The 22,386-nt window shown below is 43.5% G+C and overlaps 1 protein-coding gene across 1 annotated transcript in view; it reads right to left on the bottom strand.

Annotated features, from left to right (window-relative positions):
- LOC145347019 (limbin-like) overlaps positions 1–22,386 on the bottom strand; it is a 130,491-nt gene that overhangs the window by 46,218 nt on the left and 61,887 nt on the right. The window contains exons 13-16 of the mRNA XM_080194915.1: positions 20,361–20,520; positions 13,894–14,363; positions 8,471–8,666; positions 4,312–4,440 (exon numbers count right to left, since the gene is read on the bottom strand). Coding sequence (XP_080051041.1) covers positions 4,312–4,440; positions 8,471–8,666; positions 13,894–14,363; positions 20,361–20,520 — 955 coding nt within the window. The remainder of the gene's footprint in view (positions 1–4,311; positions 4,441–8,470; positions 8,667–13,893; positions 14,364–20,360; positions 20,521–22,386) is intronic.

Genomic DNA, 22,386 nt, shown 5'->3' with positions numbered 1-22,386 from the left:
GCATTTTCTCCCCGTGCTCCGGTTTCCTCCCACAGACCAAAAGTATGCAGGTTGGGTTGATTGGCCGCACTAAATTAACCCTAACGTCAGATGGATTAGCAGGAAAAATATGTGGGGTTACGGGAATAGGGCCTGGGTGGGATTGTGGTCAGTGTAGACTCGATAGGCCAAATGGCCTCCTTCTGTACGTAGGGATTCTATGAATTTGTTGCAAATTCATAGAATTTGGGAATGTGGATCTTGAGACAAATAGCCAAGATGTTTCTGAGAGGAAGGCAGTGGGGTGAAAGCAACAGAAGAATAAACTGATAGGATTAGATGAAAATGGGAGGGAGAAGGTCTCAGTATTATTTAGCAGCTTAATGTGACATTAGTGTACCTTTAGTGTGTTTTCTTATTCATATTCTCTGCAGCTATCACAGCTTCAGTTTTTTTTATTATGGTACCGGCTGGATGCTAGCAGTCTTTTTGTTGCTGCCACAATGGCTTAAATGGGGTTTTGTTCATTTTTACTATGGGCCGCAGGTACTTTCTAGGAGTTTTATGACCCTGCATTGCTAGGAGACAGACTGGTGGCAGGTCATGTGTTTTGGACAGTTTCTTTTCTTCATAATGAATTCAAGGTTTCACTTTTAATTTGGTCGGCAACAGATTTAGTTTCAAAGGGGGTGGACATCAACCTGAAAAGCAATGTTTTTCTCTCTCTCTCCCTCCCTCCCTGGTTTTTGGAAATTCTGCTGTTAGTTGGAAGCAAGGTTCCTGTCTTTCCTGGAGTGGAAAACCTGCTGTTGGTGGTTGGCTTGCTGAGAATCTCTCTCTTCCCGGTGTTTTGGGAAGCTGTTCTGACTTCAGGATGTCCTGAACGGATGACAAGGGCTGCTAGAAGTTACAAGACTGGGAAGTCAGAGTATCAATCCTCCACCCAGGGAACTGGGTTCCAGCATCACGTGAACACATCCGTATTTTGCTGTGCTAAACTTGTGACAAGGGTTGTTTATGGAATTCATTTGATTGGAATATTTCCTACATTCATTAAGGTTTATACAATATCATAATTGTTCTCAAGGAATTAAGGAGAACCTGTTTCCCAGCGGCAGAGGTGGTTCACCATTGACTGCCGGTGGGATCTTCCTGTCCCATCAACGTCCATGACATTTTGAGTGGCTTGATCATCCCATTGTGCAGGAGGCTGCCAAAGGCAAGACTGGAAAATCTTACCAGCAGGAAGGGCTGGAAAATCCCACCCAAGATTCCTATTTATCAGTTCAGAAGTGCTGCAAAACCAATTTCGTTTTGCGCTCCACAGACAATTGGTCTTCAATAATCAAAAAAGAATTCAAATGACATTTGTCAGTCTGAAATAACGTCTCCTCATAACTTAGCAGCAAAAGATATCCAATATGATCCTGGATTTATTGCAATACCTCAGGTGGTATTTTCAATCTCATCTTTCTAATACATGGAAGATTACATGGTTCAACTTATAGAAACCATCAGCTTTTGTTCAGGGGTGAGTAATTTGTCAGCAATAAGAGAGAGCTTTTAAGAGCCGAGTGATATAGTTGCAAAGCATTCCCATCTTGGCAATTTATCCCGCTGCACCTGGGATTTACACAGAGAGCAAGCTATTAATTATCAAACGTTTTAACAGCGTTCAACGTGAAAAGAATAACTGCGGCTGCTGGAAATTCAAAAGAAGTGTAGAAGCGGTAGAAAATGCACAGCAACCCGTGCATGGGAAAGGTGAACATTTCATGAGCTAACAAGCTAATCCAACTCGTATTTCCGCTGCTTCTGATTAAGTTCGTTAAAGGTAATGGCCCAAAAGTTATGCCACGTGAGGCTGGCGCATGAGCAAATTCCTGTCTGCACCATTTCTGAGGAGATATTTACCCATTGAAATAAATGAACTAACTTCGCTGTTGAAACAGTAGGGGTGTAATAGTGGCTGACGCACTTGAAGCGCCTATACAGGAGTGCCAACTGTGCAATTTCAGGGCTGACGGACATGAAATCAATAGTAATGTTACTGTCTAAAGTGTTGGTGTAAGAGTTTTTAAATTCTGGTGTGCAGTTTTCAATCTTTGCTATGTGATGTGCTTAGATGTCAATGGCAAAATCCACGCTCCATAGCAAATAGAAGCAGGAGTAGGCCATTCAGCCCTTCAAGCCTGCTCTGTTATTCATTTTGATCACTGCTGATCATCAAATTCAATATCCTGATCCAGCCTTCCTCCCCATATCCCTTGGTTCCTTTAGCCCCAAGGGCTCTGTCTATCGGCTCTACCAAGAATGACCCCATACAGTTACAGTGGGTCAGGAGTCGTTGCAGCTGGTGTCAGTGCTCGGAAGATATTCAGATACAGCATTTGTGAGTGATGGATCCTTTATTGCCTCCTTATTGATAAGGAGAGAACTGAAGAATTCCTAAGGCTTCTTCAGTCTGCTCTGCTCAATTGTGTGCAGTCACCTTTTTTTTATAACACATTATTTCAGGTAAAGATAATTGTTTCTAGTCACGCACAGCGGTAAATTATTTACATATGGTACAAGGACATAGGCCCGAGACAATAGCTGTTTAATTGCATCCCATTGGTAATGTCATAATCTTTAGTGGTAGATGGATGCAACGTCCACTCAGCCAAGGTCACTTAATCATGTCTTAATTACAGTTTTGCTGCTGTTAGCAAGGACATTCACCTGTGTCCTGTTGATAGCTATAGTAAACATCCACCTTTTTTCTGTGTTGTCTATTTCATGTATATGCAAAGACAGCCAGTCCACAATGAGGGCGCTGCTGCTGCTGATGTACTAATTTTCCTGGCCCCCTGGCCAATCCCCTGCTGAGTTTAGTTTTTCTCTCCGATACAGGGTGTGTCTCAGGGTTTGTTAAAAGTTTTTCTGAATCCTTCATCTTTACTTTGTCTAATAAGATGCTGGAAGAGCAAGCTGATAATGACATAGTGAGGGCAATTGAGTAAACAATGAGACCAACAGGGTATCTCTTCAACAAATGAGGTTTTAAGGGTTGAGAAATAAACAGAAGTAGAACAGAGAAGGAAGGTGAAATGGATAGAAAGAAAAATAAAAGAAATGGAAGGAAATGTTGGATTATGGATCAAGACAAATGGAAAGGGAAGTCTAACATTTCTTAAATCGCCAATATTATTTCACTCTCTGAGGGGATAAGACTCCACACAGTAAATTATCAGTCACTTGGTAATATAAAACTTGAATATAGAGACTTGTTGCTGAAGCTTTACATTTTGCACTCAACAGGACAGACACAAGAATGCCATAAACAAAATATGAAATTGAGCCAAATGAGCAGATATTAAGTGAACGTACTCTCAGTATTCTGTCATTTACTCCTACAATACATCATGAGTTTCCCACTCACTTAGAGCTGATTGGAAAGTGATTGCCGATTCTTGGGGAAGGGGCTTCTCTCGGTGATGCTACCCAGAGTGCAGGTGGGTGGTGGCATCTGTGTCCTGTCCTACTGGCCACAAGAGATAACCAGAACAAGTTGGAGAATTGAGTTTGTATTATGGGCTGTTGTCCTGTGTTTGTTGGAACGTCGTTCCAGCCACAACAAGGTGGCTATGGTTATATTGGGCTAGAATTTCAAGACTGCAGAATATAAAGGCCAACACTTCTGTTATAGAATCGTTACAGTGCAGAAGGAAGCCATTTGGCCCATCAGGTCGACACAGACTCTCTGACAGAGCACCTTACCTATGCACACATACCCACACGATCTCCATAACCTTGCGCTTTTAGCATGGCTAGTTAACCTCACATGCACATCTTTGGACATTAAGGGATAATTTAGCATGGCCAATCCATCTAACTTGTATATCTGTGGAAGCCAGAGCATCCAGAGGAAACCCATGCACACACCCAGAGAACGTGCTTTCACTGTTTTCCACTTCCAATCGCGTTATCATAGAATCCCTACAGTACAGAAGGCGGCCACTTGGGCCCATCAAGTCTGCATCGATTCTCTGACAGAGTATCTTATGCAGTCCCTACTCCCATAACCCCCGTACTTACACCACTAATCCCTCCCAAACCTACACATCTTGGACACTCAGGGGCAATTTAGCATGGCCAATCCACCCTAACCTGCTCATCTTTGGACTGTGGAAGGAAACCGGAGCACCCGGAAGAAACCCACAAGGAGAGAATGTGCAAACTCCACACAGACAGTGACCCAAGGCCGGAATTGCACCCAGGTTCTTGGCGCTGTGACGCGGCAGTGCTAACCACTGTGCCGCCCTCAGTACTTAGCTTTATGATCCAGCTTACCACATTCATTTCTTCAGCTGCTCTTTTGTTTTCTTCCTCGTATAATTTAATGTTGACCCGTGTGCGTTCCTGTAGAGCCACCAGCTTGATCCCGTCACCATGTCCCAGTTCCTTAGTTTTTAACTTGTCCTACACAGAGGAACGTAGACAGAAAACCTCTCATTAAATTGTCAAAGAAAATCTGCTTTTTTCTCAAAAGATCCCATTTATAGTTTCCAATGTGTGGAATACGCTGACCCAGAAAATTTGCATAGCTATGCATCTCAGTATAAACCACTGTCGCTGACAGTGCAATTTCATGGTGTCAAGGAAAGGTCCTTTAATTATGAAGCAAAATGGTGGGTTTTGGTACCATTCATAGTGCCTGGGGTTGACACAAGGCCAGAAAGTTCAGTAGAGGACTACTGAACATGGAGGTGGGGGGATGGTGGACCGCTCTCTGCCTGGGGGAAACTTGCACATTTATTTAGTCGGCTCGCTCAAAATGCACTTTTAAAAACTTATGCCCACCGATTTGGAAACACAACCCTTATTTTAGACAAACCTGAGGCCCAAGAACCAGCTGATTATTCAAGTTCCTGTCTCCCCTCACACTCAGGTTACGGCAAGAGGTGGTTGCAGACTCTGACTTCTCACAGTCATCCCAAAATGTCCAGTATGTCTGGTTTTCAGTCATCGTGTTGTACTCCTTTTGACGCTCTGGGAATGCATTGAACATGCTGTGGATTTTAAAGCCATGTCCCTTCTCTAATGGAGAACTCATACAAATCACTTTCACATGACATTTTTAAAAATAATTTGTAAAAACATAGTAGCCTCAGTACGTTTTGGCCTCAAGAGCGCACCTCAAATGGTGAGATCTGAGGTCTTCCTGATATTGGGCCTCTGAGAAGGTCTATCATTTCCCTTCAAAGTCAAACCTCACACCTTCTCTTGAATTAATTTACAGCAAAAAGAACACCAAGGCTCGAATACTTCCCATCCCCTTCTCCCACTTTCCCCCCCTTCCCCCCCCACCTTCACCTGCAGGTTCTGTGGAGCGAGTGGAGCCTTGAATGGGAAACTCGCCCATGCCCCTATTGAGGCCCTTAAGTTGCCACATCAGGGGCCTTTTCCCTCTCAGCCTCAAATTTTAGGCTGACAGATGATGGCTGGAACAGGATATGAAACATAAGAATTCCCACCCTTAATCTTGGGTGGGAATGGGGAGGGGGCGGTGATAGTGATGGCAGCTGCCTCATTCGGAAGCCCCCTTCAGATTTAGGCTACCGTCCCCTCAGGGACTTCAGGAGCTCTGGTTCTCCCTCCCCGCTGTTGTACCCCTTGACACTGAATCTGCTCATCTCCCTCCACAGCATCCCTTACCCCCTTACCTCCAGGACCCCCTGGTATTTACCTAAAGTATGGTTCTGAGACTTAGGCTCAGGCTTGGCACTGCAGTACCTCTTCCGACCACTGAAGCACTGCACTTGGAGGGGTTGGCAAGCTGTTGGCCATTCTCCAAGGTGGGACATCCATCTAAAGGCAGGCAGATGTTGCACCTCCTGCCAACGTGCGTAAAATAGCAGCAGACTTGTCAGTTCAAGGTTGCAGACACTGAGTGCTTACCCTTGTGAAAAATTCAGGCATAAGTGTTTATTTTTATAATCCCTAATATCCACTTCTCAGTAAAACAATGTCATATACGTTTATTTAACCATGAAGTTCCATTTCTGTTCCAGTCAATCTGTCTGTCCACTTGAATGCATTTATCCAAAAAAAATCTTGCACATATATTGTAGTAATATTCATAGTAGGGCTAAAATAGAATTTGATTTTGCCATGTTGGCTTATTTGCACAAGCATGAAATATTCCATGTCCTCAAATATCTATCAATGTTCTTTCCAATATTGGGGTCATTGTAGGATTTGGCCTCGCTTTGACAGAATTGGCTTTGCCATAATCCACCAACAATAACTCCATTATCATTGTATCACTGTAGCCAGAATGGTAAAAGTTGAACTAGAAGGACCTTGGTCTATTTTCAGCTAGAAATTCCTGTGTGCTTCTAAATATCAAAAGGCCACAAATCTGTGTTTTCCTTTGCTTCAACATAGATTACCAAAAAAGAAACCGTGAAGTGAAACTGTCACTTCAGATTTGAAAAAAACCAAGATAGAAAGATAAAGGTGAACAGATCAAAGGACTCACTGCTTGGATAAGCAAATTAAATTGCTCGCCCAAACATAAACTCATAACACTTCAGCGCCAGTGAGTGGTACCAATGTGAACATTTTAACATAAATCACTGCAATCTATGAAAGTAATCTGTATATACTCAACCCTGGACTATCACTGATAGAAAGAGATTTCTACACATTAGTGTTTCTGGACTAAATCATGCGAACACAGAACTGCTCAAATTTGGAGTTCAACACTATTGCTTTTTATACATTGGGTTTTGTTCTTTTGCCAGGTGTCATGGTGGTACAGTTAGCACTGCTGCCTCACAACACCAGGGACCCAGGTTCGGGTTTGGTGACTGTCTGCATGGAGTTTGCACGTTCTCTCTGTGACTGCGTAGGTTTTCTTTGAGTGCTCCATATTCCACCACAGTCCAAAGATATGCAAGTTAGGTGGAGTGGCCATGATAAATTGCCCCTCAGTGTCCAAAAGATGTGCAGATTAGATGGATTAGCCATGGAAAATTTGATTTGATTTATTATTGTCACATGTGTTAACATACAATGAAAAGTATTGTTTCTTGCACACTATGCAGACAAAACATATCGTTCATAGAGAAGGAAATGAAAGAGTGCAGAATGTAATGTTACAGTTATAGCTAGGGTGTAGAGAACGATCAACTTAATGCAAGATAAGTTCATTCAAGAGTCTGACAGCAGCATGGAAGAAACTGTTCTTGAGTCGGTTGATATGTGACTTTTGTATCATTTTCCCGATGGAAGAAGGTGGAAGTGAGAATGTCCAGGATGCGTGGGGCCCTTAATTATGCTGGCTGCTTTGCCAAGGCAGCGGGAAGCATAGACAGAGTCAATAGATGGGAGGCTGGTTTGTGTGATGGGTTGGGCTACATTCATGACCTTTTGTAGCTCCTTATGGTCTTGGGCAGAGCAGGAGCCATACCAAGCTGTGATACAACCAGAAAAAAAGCTTTCAATGGTGCATCTGTAAAAGTCGGTGAGAGTACTTGGTGAAAACGCATAGTGTTACGGGGATAGCGTAGGGGTGGCCTGGTTAAGATGATGATCTTTCAGAGAGTTGGCGTAGACCTGATGGGCCAAATGGCCTCCTTCTGCACTGTAGGGGTTCTATGATACCCATAACTTGGGCTGCGGTCATGTCTTGCCCCATGGAAATTAAAACACTGCTAAAAATTAATGTTGTCTGAACTTTTGATTTTGAGCTAACATCAAGAATGGTATTGATTGTTTTAGGTTACAAAAACATCTTATTCAAAGCATCCACTGGCACTGCAGTATCCTGGCCATTCATCTCGTGTTAAAAGTAACATTAGACTGCAGTGAGCTGTTTGTGACTGCTGTTATTTAAGATTGAGATGGAGTGCAATTCACAGAAAGTACTGGGGTTTTATCTTCTCCCCTGCCAACACCACCCACCACATTCCAGTGACAGAGGCAACTCGCCATTAAGATGGATCAGCAAAACAACACCCTCCACATTCCTCAGAAGCACTGGCCAGGATCTTCCGACACCTCGGAATCCTCTGGCCCTGCTTTAGTCAATGGCCACTTGTGTTGCTTGCTGGCCAAGGGTTGGGGGGACGTGGGGGGGTTGTCACCTTCATCAGGATCGGAAGATCCCAGACAATGCTTCTGGGAAAAGTGGAGGGTTTTAATTTTCTAATCAAGCCTAATGAGTAAACATATTCAGTTACTGTCTCTGTTTGACAGCTGGATGAGCCATAAATAACTAAGAGTCACTCTACTCATTATACAATGATAGGACGTAAAACTAGACCATGTCCGAGTCGATCTGTTTTTAAGTCCCATACTGTCAAAGTGGCTTTTCCTCTGCCGGTTTTCACTTCAACTTGGAAAGGTGCAACGTTTGACAAAATCCAACCTCATTACTTAACAGAAACAGAAATTCTGCAAACGGTCCACAGGATTGAAGGTTGTCCTCCCCAAGCTCACTCACCCGTTTCTTCCACCGCTTCTCCAGCTTCTCCATCTTTGTGCTCCTCCAGTCAGTCAGACGGCCTTGGATCCTGGATCTCTCACGCAGCTTAGGAAGAGCCAAGCTATTGTCCATTTGGCAAAAACTGTCGAGATAGCTTCGCATCATCATTTGGATTTCCTCTTCAGATAGTGCAAGTGGGCTTGTCATTATATTTCTTTAAAACAAAAATGAGCCACTAGATTAATCGGAGGGACAAACCAAGGACCAGGATAACCAGTGGTTCATCTATTACAAATTACTGGTGCTACGCAACAATGACATAGTTTATTTCACAGATTATGCAACTGAATGATCTCAAAAATTGTTAAGTTATTGCAACTGATGACATTTTGGCCATTTTACCTTCCCACTTACTTAAGTGAGGTAATTTTGGCTGGAGACTTGGCATAGAGGCAATGTCACTGGACTAATAATCCAGAGGCCCAGACTACAGCTCTGAGGTCACAGGCTCAAATCTTACCTGGTGGAATTCAAATTCCATTTTTAAAAAGTCAAAGACTTTTTGAAGTTTATTCATTAGTGTCACAAGAAGGCTTACATCAATACTGCAATGAAGTTACTGTGAAAATCCCCTCGTTGCCACACTCTGGCGTCTGTTCGGGTACACTGAGGGACAATTTAGCATGGCCAATGCATCTATTGAGCACGTTTTTCAGACCATGGGAGGAAACCAGAGCACGCGGCCGAAACCCACGCAGACAGTGACCCAAACCGCAAATCAAGCCCGGGTCCCTGGCGCTGTGAGGCAGCAGTGCTAACCACCGGAATTGAAAGCTCATGCCAGTAATGGTGACCATGAAACTGATTATTATAAAATCTATCTGGTTTACCAATGCCCCATAGGGCAGAAAGGAAATCTGCCGTCTCTATCTGGTCTGGCCTACATGTGATGCCAGAGCCACGGCAACGTGATTGACTCCTAATGGCCCTCTGAAATGGCTGCTCAGTTGAAGGGCAATTAGGGACGGGCAACAAATATTGGCCTTACTAGCGACGCCCACAAAAAGAACAGAAAGAAGGCTCGAGTCCGTCTTCAGAGGATATTGACTGCCATATATTCCAAATTACCCCCAGTTGCAATTTGGCTAAAAGAATACATTTGACATGCAAGATAACTTTTATAGATGGTCACAAGCCAGAACTATGTGTTATTCTAATATTAAAACTGACTAATTAAAAATACATTCCATGCCTCATGCTTTAAACATTAGCCCATGTCAGAGTTCATTCTCTCACCAACTTCTTGTTAAATCGTTCATAATTGAACAGCCCTCATCGTTCACCTATATTAATGCTGACATGATTTCCAAAATTTCAGCACAGCCACTTAGGCTAAGTTGGTGGGGAGACGGGTGGAGGTCAACGGGAGGTCAACAGGAGGGCAATAGGTGGATTTATTGCAATATTATTCCACAGAGTCGCTTAGAATACATTTCTTTTTAAGCGAAGCCCTGTGAATACTGCAAAACACTCGAGGCTGAGACACTTAATAAGATACAACGCACTGGCACTCAAAGCTAGCCAACCCCATCAAATGTAAAGTATTTGTCCTGCCGGTGCAGCAGATGGTAGTACAGATGTCAGCTATTATCATAATTTACACAATTATTGCTCCCATATACCATGATTTGTAAGCTGAACTGAAAGTGGATTGAGTGCCCCAACCATGCGGCAATGCAATTTTAATACCTAATATTGATTCCAAGTATTCATAAAATATTAACTACTGTTGCAACATAACTTCATATTATCATAGTGAGGCAGTCAATCAAAATCATGGTTAACAACTATATTCCTGCTCGGTGCGAATTGTTTGTTTGTTTTATTTTTAATAAAAACAATTCAAATGAAATGAATTGAGACAGAGATAAGCAATAAAGACAAATGAGCTACATTTTTCTATCCCTAGGACCCACAGGATCAGGGCAGGCCAATCGTAACCACCATCATCCCAGCCTGTCCTCTCAGTCAGAGTTACTATCTGTATACAGAGTTATTATCTGGAGCCTTGCCAGAATATAGCAGCCCACTGAAGGTACTGAGGAAAATTCCCGAGGCGCGGTGGGATGGTCATTGTGGCGTTAGATTGCACAGGACACCAAGGGAAAGAAGGGTCTCCAGGACTGAGGGGTATCTTCTCTAAAGGCCTCAGGCTGAGCCTGAAACCTTCAGCTGGAATTGCCCAGATATTTTATCCCCAAATTAACCCAGCGTGGGTTTTTAATTTTTTTTTGCCTCTCCTAGGAGATGACATGGCTTTTGGGTGATACACGTGATGCCTCAATTGTGTGGGACAGGCTGGATGGTTCAGACATTTCCTTGACTGTCATAGTGTGTATGCTCTCAAGGGGTCAGGTAAAAAATGGAACAAGGTGAAGCTATGACTAGGCTCTATTAGCATGTGGATGGTGACATAGTCGTAACGTCATTGCACTGGTAACTCAGAGGCCTAGATTAATGCTCTGGAGACATGAATTCAAATCCCATCATGCCAACTGGCAGAATTAGAATTCAATGAATAAATCCGGAGTATAAAATTTGCCATCAAGACACAACTATCATCTGGCTCACTAATGAATGAATTCATTAAGGGAGGGGAAATCTGCTGGCCTTACCTGCTTTGGCCTCCTGACTCAAAAGTCCACCTGATTTAAGACAGAAAAGCAGAGCAAAATCCTGGTCAGATGTCTTTTCTGCTTCATGTTAAGTTTGATAGAAGCAGTACCCAAATTCCCATATTGGTTGTCAATATCTTCAGCAACGCAAGAAAACTCAGAATGCGGAATGGTCAATCACCCTGTCAAACAGAGCGCCTAACAACCTATGATGGAGGACATTATCACTCTTAAGATAAATACCATTCTGTGAGCAAAGGGGTTATTGTCCATTTTGGCCTTGGTGCCTTGGAGAAAGCTTTGTATGTCAAGACGGTCAGCAAATTAAATCATAGAATCATCACAGAATCCCTACAGTGCAGAAAAAGGCCATTTGACAAATCAACTATGCATCGACTCTCTGACAGAGCATCTTGCCCAGGCCCTATGTATTTGTCTTGCTAATCCCCCTAACCTACACATCTTGGGACATAAAGGGGCAGTTGAGCATGGCCAATCGGCCTAACCCGCACATCTTTTGACTGGGAGGAAACTGGAGCGCTTGCAGGAAACAACACAGGCACGGGGAGAAAGTGCAAACTCCACACAGACAATGACCTGAGTCCGGAATTGAACCTAGGTCCCTGGTGCTGTGAGGCAGCAGTGCTAACCACTGTGCCAACCACATGCCCTTATATGAACATATGAATTGGAAGCGGGAGAAGGCTGCTCGGCCTTAGAGCCTGCTCCGCCATTCAATGAGATCATGGCTGATCCGATTATAACCTCCACCCCACGTTCCTGCCTATACCCAATAATTTTTCACCCCCTTCCAGTTTGTCTTTGGGCATCAGCCTTGAGCTGTTGGAATGCTGCCTCAGTCTGGACACTGCGTCAGGATGACTGAATCGCATCTCCCCTGCCAGATCCTATTTCCTCAACTCACAGATGAAAACATTTCAAAGAACGTTCTGATGCTCTCCTAGAAGCATTGATCAGGTGAAGCTTGTTACTAATTGTTCAAAATGATGATAACTTGTCAATCAAGCTGCCTCACACTTTCAAGTCCAAATACCTTCCATAAGAGGCAGAGTGATGGCAGAGAAAGAAAGAAAGAGAAGGAAGCAAATCCTGCACGGTGACACAGTGGTTAGCACTGCTGCCTCATGGTGCCAGGAACCCGGGTTCGATTCCTGGCTTGGGTCACTGTCTGTGTGGAGTTTGCAAGTTCTCCTTGCGTCTGTGTGGGTTTCCTCCAGGTGCTCCGGTTTCTTCTCACAATCTGAAAGATGTGCTGGTTAGGTGCACTGACCTGAACAGGTGCTCGAGTGTGGCAACTAGGGGAATTTCACAGTAACTTCATTGCAGTGTAAGTGTAAGCCTTACTTGTGGCTGATAAATAAACTTTATAAACTATAGATCCAACGTCCTCATGTGACATCCTCCTCCAGGTGCCTAAAGATCTGCAGGTTGACAACCTGCCTAATGAGCAACATTGAAGGCCCATGGCCAAAACACATGACCCCAAATGGACATTATTCTCAATTTGAGAGATAGCCAATAACAACTATGACAATTTATTCCGTTTCGTGGGGACATGTTCAATAATGAGAGAGTACCATCACCACACAAACAGCAGGAGGTTCATCACCACATCCTCCAGGGTAACTTGGGATGGGCAATAAATGCTGTCTCTTCTAGCCAGCCATGCTTAGTTGCAAAATTAAATATTACGAAAGAAAAAAATACCATGACCTCCTCTCACCCCGCCCTCTCCAAAATGTTCAAGTAGAATGCCAGGAAAGGCAAACTGGACTTATCCACATTAAAGTCTGTTTATTACAATCCTGGATGGGAAATTATAGTTAACCCTCACAAGTAGTTCACCTCACTGGCGCTTAAACAAAGATTCAGTTTGCAGCAATAATAAAATTTGTTGGAATAGAGTTCTTCTAATATTAGGTATTTTTACAATAAAGTGTGACTGGGCTTATTCATTTTTGAACTGTGATTACTTTAATGACTAAGTCAGATAATTCTATTAAGGCAATTTGCATATTAAAACTTCCAAGCTCTCAAGTTTTCCTACTAACCGCTGCCACAGAGGAAAAAAAATACAATGTAATAATTGCTGAACAAAGCTGAATAAGAATATGACTAATATAATTTTCTTACATTGAAGATGGACTCAGAAATTCACTAAACTTTCAAAATCCAAAATATCAGAAAGTTGTTCACAATTTGCAAATTCAAATGGATACTCATTTCAAACCAAAGTTTCCTTTTTATGTAACATTTCGAAACCATTGTGTTTATGTTCTGATCGTGGGGTCCCTGCTCCTTGCGAACCGCATGCAGTTTAAGTCAAAGGTCTACCATGTCCTTCTGGAGGACAACTAGAGGAGTAACCTAGTACAACATGGTGGTACAGTGGTTAGCACTGCAGTCTCACAGCATCACACACCCAGGTTCAATTCTGGCCTTGGAGATTGTCTGTATGCAGTTTGCACCTTCTCCCTATCTCTGCATGGGTTTCCTCCAGATGCTCCGGTTTCCACCCACAGTCCAATGTGGGTTAGGTTGATTGGCCACACTACATTGCGCCTTAGTGTCAGGGGGATTGGCAGGGTGAATATGTGGGGTTATGAAGTTGGCCCAGGGTGGGATTGTTGTCAGTGCCGGGTTGATGGGCCTCCTTCTGCACTGTAAGGCTTCTATGATTCTCTGAACTGCTGGCCTTGACAACAACACCTCAAGAACATGCACTGAAATTCTTAATAGACTTACTGGAAAACCAATCGATTCCAATGCCTCAAGAATTTCTGATCTTCAACTTCTGACTGTAGCCGTTTAGATAATTCTTCCCTGACTTCCTCTAGCCATTCATTAGCTTTCTGTTCGCTGTTTTCCTCTTGTTCGTTTTGTCTCCGGTGCAGAGTGTTTACTTCCTCATCCTGATCTTCTGCCATCTGTCTTAAGCTGTCCTTAGGGGCCTCCAGGTTGACCAAGCCCTGCACAAATGCAACCTGTATTTTTTTAATTTTCACTGAGGCATTTTCGGTAAGTCGCGTGTGCAGGGCTTCCAGTTGGTCAACTGCTTCTTTGTCCAATTTCTCCACCAATTCTCCAAGTTCTGCACTTTGATTGTTTAACAGGCTGTGCCACTCCATGAGGTATTTGTTCAGGTTGATTCGTCTTTCTCCTGCGGTGTGGAGAAGAGATGCCAGCTGCTTTTGTTGATGCTCCTGCTCATAAATCTGAAACACAAAAAAATGACACTAAACATAAAATCCTTCTCCTTTAAAGTAACAAGTGTGGTAACTGAGCTCTCTCCAGCTCCAGGATACAGGAAACCATACAAAACGTATCCCATTACACTAGTGTAAAGCCACTCCTTTTTACAGAAATGACTACACGGCAAGTTGGATATCCTTCTATCAGGTTTGTTACCATGTCACACATGGATCCATCATAGATCTCAGAAAAATAGCAGACAAACCTATAGGAGAGATGTATTTAGAGTAATATAGAAACTAAGAGCAGGGCAGCTTGGTGGCACAGCGGGTTAGCACTGTTGCCTCACAGTGCCAGGGACCTGGGTTCAACTCTAGCCTCGAATAACTGTCTCTTCGCATGTTCTCTGTGTGGGCTTCCTCCAGGTGCTCCAGCTTCCTCCCACAGTCGAAAGATAGCACATAGAACAGTACTGCACAGCACAGGTCCTTCGGCTCTCGATGTTGTGCCAAGCTATTCCAAACCCAAGATCAAGCTATCCCACTCCCTATCATTCTGATGTTCAGGTTAGGTTGATTAAGGGGCAATTTAGCATGACCAATGTCAGGGAGATTAGTAGCATAGATACCTGGGGCTATGGGTATAGGGTCTGGGTGGAATTATTGTTAGTGCAGGCTTGATGGGCTGAATGGCCACTTACTGCACTGTAGGGATTCTATTCAATGATTCTAGAAGTAGACCCTCACCATTCAATCCTATTCTACCAATCAATATGGTCACGGCTGATCCTCGATCCCAACGCCATATTCCCAATTTCTCCTCTTACCCCTAGAAACCATTAAAAGCTAAAAAATCACTTATCTCTTTCTTGAATATATTCAGCGACTTGGCCTTCAACTTTCTGTGGCACAGAATTCCACAGGTTCACTATCCCTTGAGTGAAGATTTTTTTCCTCATCTCAGCCCTAAATGATCTACCTCGTACTTCGCAACTGTGTCCCCTGATTCTATACTCCCCAACAAGGGAAAATATCCTCCCTGTATCTTGTCTGTCCAGCCCTGTGCGAATTTTATACGTTTCAATCAGAGACACTCTCACCCTTCTAAACTCTGGTGAATACTGGCTCAGTCGAACCAATCTCTCCTCATAGGACAGTCCCACTAACCACGGTATCCCGAGTGAACCCCCACTGTACTCCTTCTACAGCAAGTATATCTTTTCTTAGGCAAGATAATAAGAACATAAGAAATAGGAGCAGGAGTAGGCCATCTAGCCCTTCGAGCCTGCCCCGCCATTCAATAAGATCATAGCTGATCGGAAGTGGATCAGTTCCACTTACCCGCCTGCTTCCCCATAACCCTTAATTCCCTTAAAGATGACCAAAACTGCACACAATACTCCAGATGTGGTCTCACCAAAGCTCTGTATAACTGCAGCAAGCTATCGCGAACTCCTGAACTCAAGTCTTCTCGCAATGAAGGCCAGCATATCATTTGCCTTCCTAATTGCTTGCTGAAGCTGTCTCCCCACTTTCATTGACTGGTACACCCAGATACTGTTGTACACCCACACTTCCCAACATGTCACCACTTGAATAACATTGTTTCTTCTTGTTTTTCAAACTGAAGTGTATAACTTCCCTCTTTGCCACCTGATTCTGCATTTGCCATGTGTTTGCCCACCCAATCAAATTGTCTAAATCACCTTGAGACCTCCTTGCATCCTCCTCACAACTCCATCTAGTTCTGTCTCATCAACAGATTTCCAAATGTTACATTTGGTTCCCTCAATCCAGGTCATTTGTAAAGATCATGAAACAGTTAGGGTCCAAGCACTGACCCCTACACAAGCATTGCAGTAGCACTGCTTCTAGCAGTGTTTTGCAGACTTAAGTTGATTCCCAGGGTAAGCGGTGCTGGAGATCACAAGTTGTGGCCCGCGTAGAATCCTTCAACAAAATTAATGAAGAACACCAAGTTAGATTGGATAGAATGATCGTGGGAAAGATGTTTCCATCAGTAGAAGAGACTAGGATCCGAGGGTGCAACCTCAGAGTAAAGGGGATTTTAGAATTGAGATGAGGAATTTCTTCAGCCGGGGCTGGTGAGTCTATGGAATTTATTGCCACAGAAGGCTGTGGAAGCCAAGTCAATGAGTGTATTTAAAACAGAAATAGATAGGTTCTTGACGGACAAAGGTGACAGGAAAAAGGTGGGACAATGGCGCTGAGAAATTTATCAGCCATGAGTGAATGGCAGAGCAGACTTGATGGGCCATGTGGCCTAATGCTGCTCCTATGTCTTAATGGCCTTGTGGCCACGCAAGGTAGTGGCCATGTCTTCCTTCAGGGAATCAGTGTTAGTCTGTGCAACTTCACAAGCAATGCTGTACAAACAAGTTTCTCATGAGTGACTTTATTTCAAATTTACACTGTAGATATATTTTCTTACCATAATGGGCTGGTTTTCAATGAATTCTGGAAACAACTAATAGCTACAATACTGCCATCACCAGGCTCTGGTTTATTTCATCTCATTTCATCAATGTATTTCATTCTACCCCAGAACAGTTCATGAATTTCAAAAACGAGTACCTCTTGGATGGAAATTTTTGGCCGTTCACGCCCCACAGTCACAGCGGGTGACAACAAAGGAATTGGCGCTCAGCCAAATCTCCATTCACTGCAACGGGACCGGAGAGTCCCGCCAATGTCAACAGCTGGAAAATTCCAGTCGTTTCATTTGCTGCTTCTCTGTTGTCAGGGAAAACACAATAAGTTCCCCTCTCTGGGCATCAGTGTGGACGGCAAATGGGGAGATGTTAAATACGTTAGAGAGTTTTACAGCAGGGAAAGAGGCCCTTTGGCCCATCGTGTCCATGCTGGTCATCAAGTACCTATCTATTCTAATCCCATTTTCCAGCACTTGGCCCACAGTCTTATACGCTATGGCATTTCAAGTGCCCGTCTCAATACTTCTTAAATGTTGTGAGGGTTCCCACCTCTACCACCCTTTCAGGCAGCCAGTTCCAGATTCCCACCACGCTCTGGGTGAAAAAGCTTTTACTCACATCTCCTATAAACCTCTTGCTCCTTAACTTAAATCCATGCCCTTGGGTTATTGACACCTCTGTTAAGGGAAAAGTTCCTTCTTATCCACGCTATTTATACTGCCCATAATTTATACGCCTAATCAGGTCCCTCGTCAGCCTTCTCTGCTCCAAGTTAAACAACTTCAGACTGCCTGGCCTCTCTTATAGCTGAAGCGTTCCAGCCCAGGCAACGTCTCAGTGAATCTCCTTTGCATCCTCTCTTGAACAATCACTTTCTTCCTATTGTGTGGTGACCAGAACTGCACACAGTGCTCCAGCTGTAACCAAACCAGTGTTCTATACAGCTCCATCATAAACTCCCTCCTCTTGTTTTCAGTGCCTCGATTAATAAAGGCAAGTATCCCATATGCCTTCTCAACTACCTACCTGTCTTGCTGTCTTCAGCTAGCCAAAGACACGCAAACCGAGGTCCCTCTAATCCCCTGTACTTCCTCGGGTCTGCCCATTCATTGTACATTTTCTTGCTTTGTTGGTCCTCCAAAAATGCATTACCACACACTTCTCAGGATTAAATTCTATTTGCCATGTTCTGCCTTTCCAACCAGCCCATCTATACCATCCCGTAACCTAAGGCTCTGCTCCTCACTATTTACCACACTATTTTTAACTCATCTGCAAACTTACTTATCATGCCTTTTGCATTCAGGTCCAGATCTTTAATATGCACTACAAACAACAGGGGACCCAGCACCAATCCCTGCAGAACACCCTAAACAAAGGCTTCCGGAAAAATGAGTCAAAGATTAGAATAGTAACATTGTGCAACCAAACCAACCAGCACCATTTTATGTTTTTATTTCAGATTTCCAGCATCCATTGCAGTTTGCTTTCAGTCCCCAACCAGTTACCAACAGAGACAAGTGTGTCGCTCATGAGATGCAGGAAGGTGACAGTTCAACCAGTTAGCAGACTCAGTTTCTCTCTCCACAGGTGCTGCCAGACCTGCTGTGCATTTCCAGCATGTTCCGATTTTATTTCAGACTTAAGAACATGGGAATGTAGGAGCACAAGTAGGCCATTCAGCCCCTCAAGCCTGCTCTGCTATTTAATTAGATTGTGGCTCATCTTCTGCCTCAACACCATCTTCCTGTATTACCCCTACATCTCTTAATGTCATTAATATCTAGAAACCTGTCAACCTCAGTGACCAAGCCTCCATAGCCCTCTGAGTAGAGAATTACAAAGATTTACCACTCTGGCTGAACCAGTTCTTCCTCATCTTGGTCCTAAATGGCCTGAGACTGTGTGCCCAGAATCTAGACCCCTCCGCTAGCCAATAAAGGAAACATTCTTCCTGCATCTATCTATTTGCAACATCTGTGTTGCTTTGCCTCTGTATTGTGGCAGATCTAATAGTTTACATGAAATTGAACATCCAGAACTGAGGATTAAAGTGGAACAGATAATATTGCCACCAAATGAGTCCTTCAACTGAACCCAGAAGCTAATGCCTGAATCTCATCAGTTGAAGATGATCAGTTCAATAATGCTCCTCATGAGGATAAAGTTCTACAAGATATGAAAACATCCCTAAACACCAGCTGTGATTCTCAACACAGAATCTCTTCTGGTATCTCCACTGCAATATTTAATCCAAAATGGCTAATGCAAGATGGTCAGTCACTCACTTAGACCTAATAATGGATGATAAAGACTTCAGACGGTTCCTTGTCAAGGAGTTAAGTGCAAGGAGTTGAGTATTTACTTTGTTCCTTGGCACGTGTATCTTAGAATACTAAACTCAATGTTGTTGCAATAATCAGGACTGGCAAATCTGTCTGATTTTTTTTCTTGTCAGAGGGATGCCGGCACAGCTTGTGTCACCAATTACTGCTGTTTTAGGTGAGAATGATTCACTCAGCAGAATACGGGACGCTGGCCAATATTGATAATACAGCAACATGTTGCAAGGTGTTTACTGATTGACCATTGGGGGATTTGTTTGTGTTCATTTAATAAACCTAGACATTCAATTCCATTAACTGACAATGTACCAAAATGGTCCACTAGTATAAACACAGTGGAATTAACCTGAAAATAAAATGCAACTGCTGACAAACAATTCGGTTTTCAACATTCCCAGGTGGTTTCCTGACTGTTTCGATCAATCTGTTACTCTCCTTTCACATACACATTAGCACAAGCATATATATTGAGGTCGTGGGGTTCTGGTAATAATATACTGTGACAAATGCTTCAAATTCCTTCTTCTCTGAAGGGTTTCTTACACCTCTGCAGATGCTATCCTTTAGCAGTGCAAGTTCAACATGGTTCTATTCCAGTTGAAGTTAACATTTAGCAACTGCCACAACGGTAATGCCTTGATTTCCCTTCCCCAGATGTTAGCTGGTATTTCCCTGCGAGAGTATTTTGCACTTACATACTGCTTGTTGAGAACCTTAAGCTGCTACAACCTCAATCCCTACCAATGCTGTAAAAAGGTAACGCTTACTTGCTTTTTTACAATAGCGGGTAGGACTTCAATGACAGCTGGTGGGACTCTTCAATCATTCTTCAATCTCCAGCCATTATTTCAGCAGATACCCCACCCCTCCCTCCCCAAAGACTGGCATAACACATTTCCTCCACCATGTCTGCCAGAAATATAGTGGAAAATTGGGAGAATCCCATGTGAAAATTATTGGTGAAAATATTGTGTCAAAAAGTGACAGACGTTAAGAAACTGCATGATTTCATTTCTACAACAATATTCAAACAATTCAAAATTACAGTCAGAAAGCTAAAACCAAATATGATTTATATGTTTCTCTTAAGATGAATATTGTGCAGCTAGTAAGGATGATATCATCACTACCTTCCGTCGCATTCAATCATTATCCTCCAATTTCTATCTTGAGCGTAAACTCATTCATGTTGTTGTGAAGGGATAAAATAGCTATTTACTTACTTTTCTGACAATGTACTCCATTCTCTCACTGATCAATTTGCTATGTATTAGTTTCTTCTCGTGATCCACGACCTCATCTAATTTCTTCTTCACAGCCAGTATTTCTTGTCGTACCATCGCCAACAATGACTCCACGGGGCCATCTGCTAGATAACCAGCACTAAAATAAAGAAAGCACGGTATTTCAGAGGAAGTGTTTCAGAACCATTTAAAGTGGCGACACAGAAACACACCACTAATTACAAGGTTAGCGAGTACAAAAGAACTCACAATACTATACTTAAAATGCGTGAAAACATGGCTATGTACGCACATACTTAAATTGGATTCACCTGTTGGGCCTCTGTGCTGTTTTACTTCTTGTAACAGGTTTATATTCAGAACAAACTACATACAGATCTACTTTCTAAAACACTGCTACATTGGCTTGTATCAAACTTTGAAATTCAACCGGCAACAAATTCCAAATAGTTATCAATTTATCCTAGCATGGGACACGGGCCTCACTTGCAATGCCAGCATTTGTTGCCCCCCCATTCCTATATGAATGGCTTGTTGGGCCATTTCAGAGTCAACCACATTGCTGCGGGTTTGGAGTCTCACATAGGCCAGACCAGATAAGGACGGCAGATTTCCTTCCCCAAAGGCCATCAGTGAAACTGTCATAACAACCAACAATGGCTGTCATAGTCACCATTACCGAGACTGGCTTTATATTCCAGATTTTATTAATTGAATTGAAATTCCACCAGTTGCCGTGGTGGGATTTGAACCCACATTCCCAGAGCCAGGGCCTCTGGATTACTAGTCCAGTGGCATTACCACTGTGTTATTGTCTCCCTGGTTGAGTGTGTATCTGACTTTTCTACTTTGGGATTTGGATTTAAAATGGGGCAGTTGATGAAATTGGGGCATTCTGATTTGCACCTGAAATGGAAATGTGAATTCAGACAGCTATCCAGTTCCTGCCCATTTGTCCAGTCGCTCTTCCAGTGGACACCAGGCTCCGATGGGTTTTAACTTTGCAGTGTTTATTCTCTCGCCTCCCCTGCTGCCAACCCACCGCAAGTGACATAGCCCAGTGGTCATTTCTGCATGAAATGGCTGGCACTCATGGTACTACAGGCAAAAGGAGGAGAGGTGACTGAGTAATTTAGTGAGGTCAGATCTTACGGCCATGGCAACTTAAAACAGGTCAGCCAAAAATGGGGTAATCGTAGATACACAAGAGGTGAGCATTAGAGGGTGGCAGAGTTTTTGGTGGGTTGTAGGGTTGGTGATAGAGAGGAACAGGAAGGATGATTTGGAATAGCTGATCTAAACAGACTTTACCAGGCATCAAGTTTTAATCCCTGTTTTTTGTTTATTCAGCTAATTAAGAACATATGAGATGGGAGCAGGAGGGGCAGCGTGGTGGCACAGTGGTTAGCGCTGCTGCCTCACAGCGCCAGCGACCCAAGCTTGTTCTCTCTTTGTCTGCGAGGGTTTCTTCCGGGTGCTCTGGTTTCCTCCCACAATCCGAAAGACGTGCAGGTTAGGTGCATTGGCCACGCTAAATTCACCCTCAGCCTACCTGAACAGGCACAAGTGTGTGGCGACTAGGAGATTTTCACAGGTCCATTTAAAAGTCTGATGGCAGCAGGGAAGATGTTCTCGAGTTGGTTGGTGACCTCAGGCTTTTGTATGATTTGCTTGACGGAAGAAGATAGAAGAGAGTATGTTCAGGTTGAGTGAAGTCCTTGATTATGTCAAGGGCAGGTCATGCCTTACGAGCCTAGTTGAGTTCTTCGAAAATGTGACTGAACACATTGACGAAGGAAGTGCAGTGGACGTGGTGTACATGGACTTCCGCAAGGCGTTTGATAAGGTCCCCCATGCAAGACTTCTTGAGAAGGTGAGAGAGCATGGGATCCAAGGGGCTTTGGCCTTGTGGGTCCAGAACTGGCTTGCCTGCAGAAGGCAGAGAGTGGTTGTGGATGGGTCTTTTTCTGCATGGAGGTCAGTCACCAGTGGAGTGCCCCAGGGA

Source organism: Carcharhinus amblyrhynchos, chromosome 1 (genome assembly GCF_965287045.1).
Source record: "Carcharhinus amblyrhynchos chromosome 1, sCarAmb.v2.hapA, whole genome shotgun sequence".
Taxonomy (NCBI): domain Eukaryota; kingdom Metazoa; phylum Chordata; class Chondrichthyes; order Carcharhiniformes; family Carcharhinidae; genus Carcharhinus; species Carcharhinus amblyrhynchos.
The sequence above is the reverse complement of the archived record's forward strand: the minus strand, read 5'-3'. Positions and strand labels throughout refer to the sequence as shown.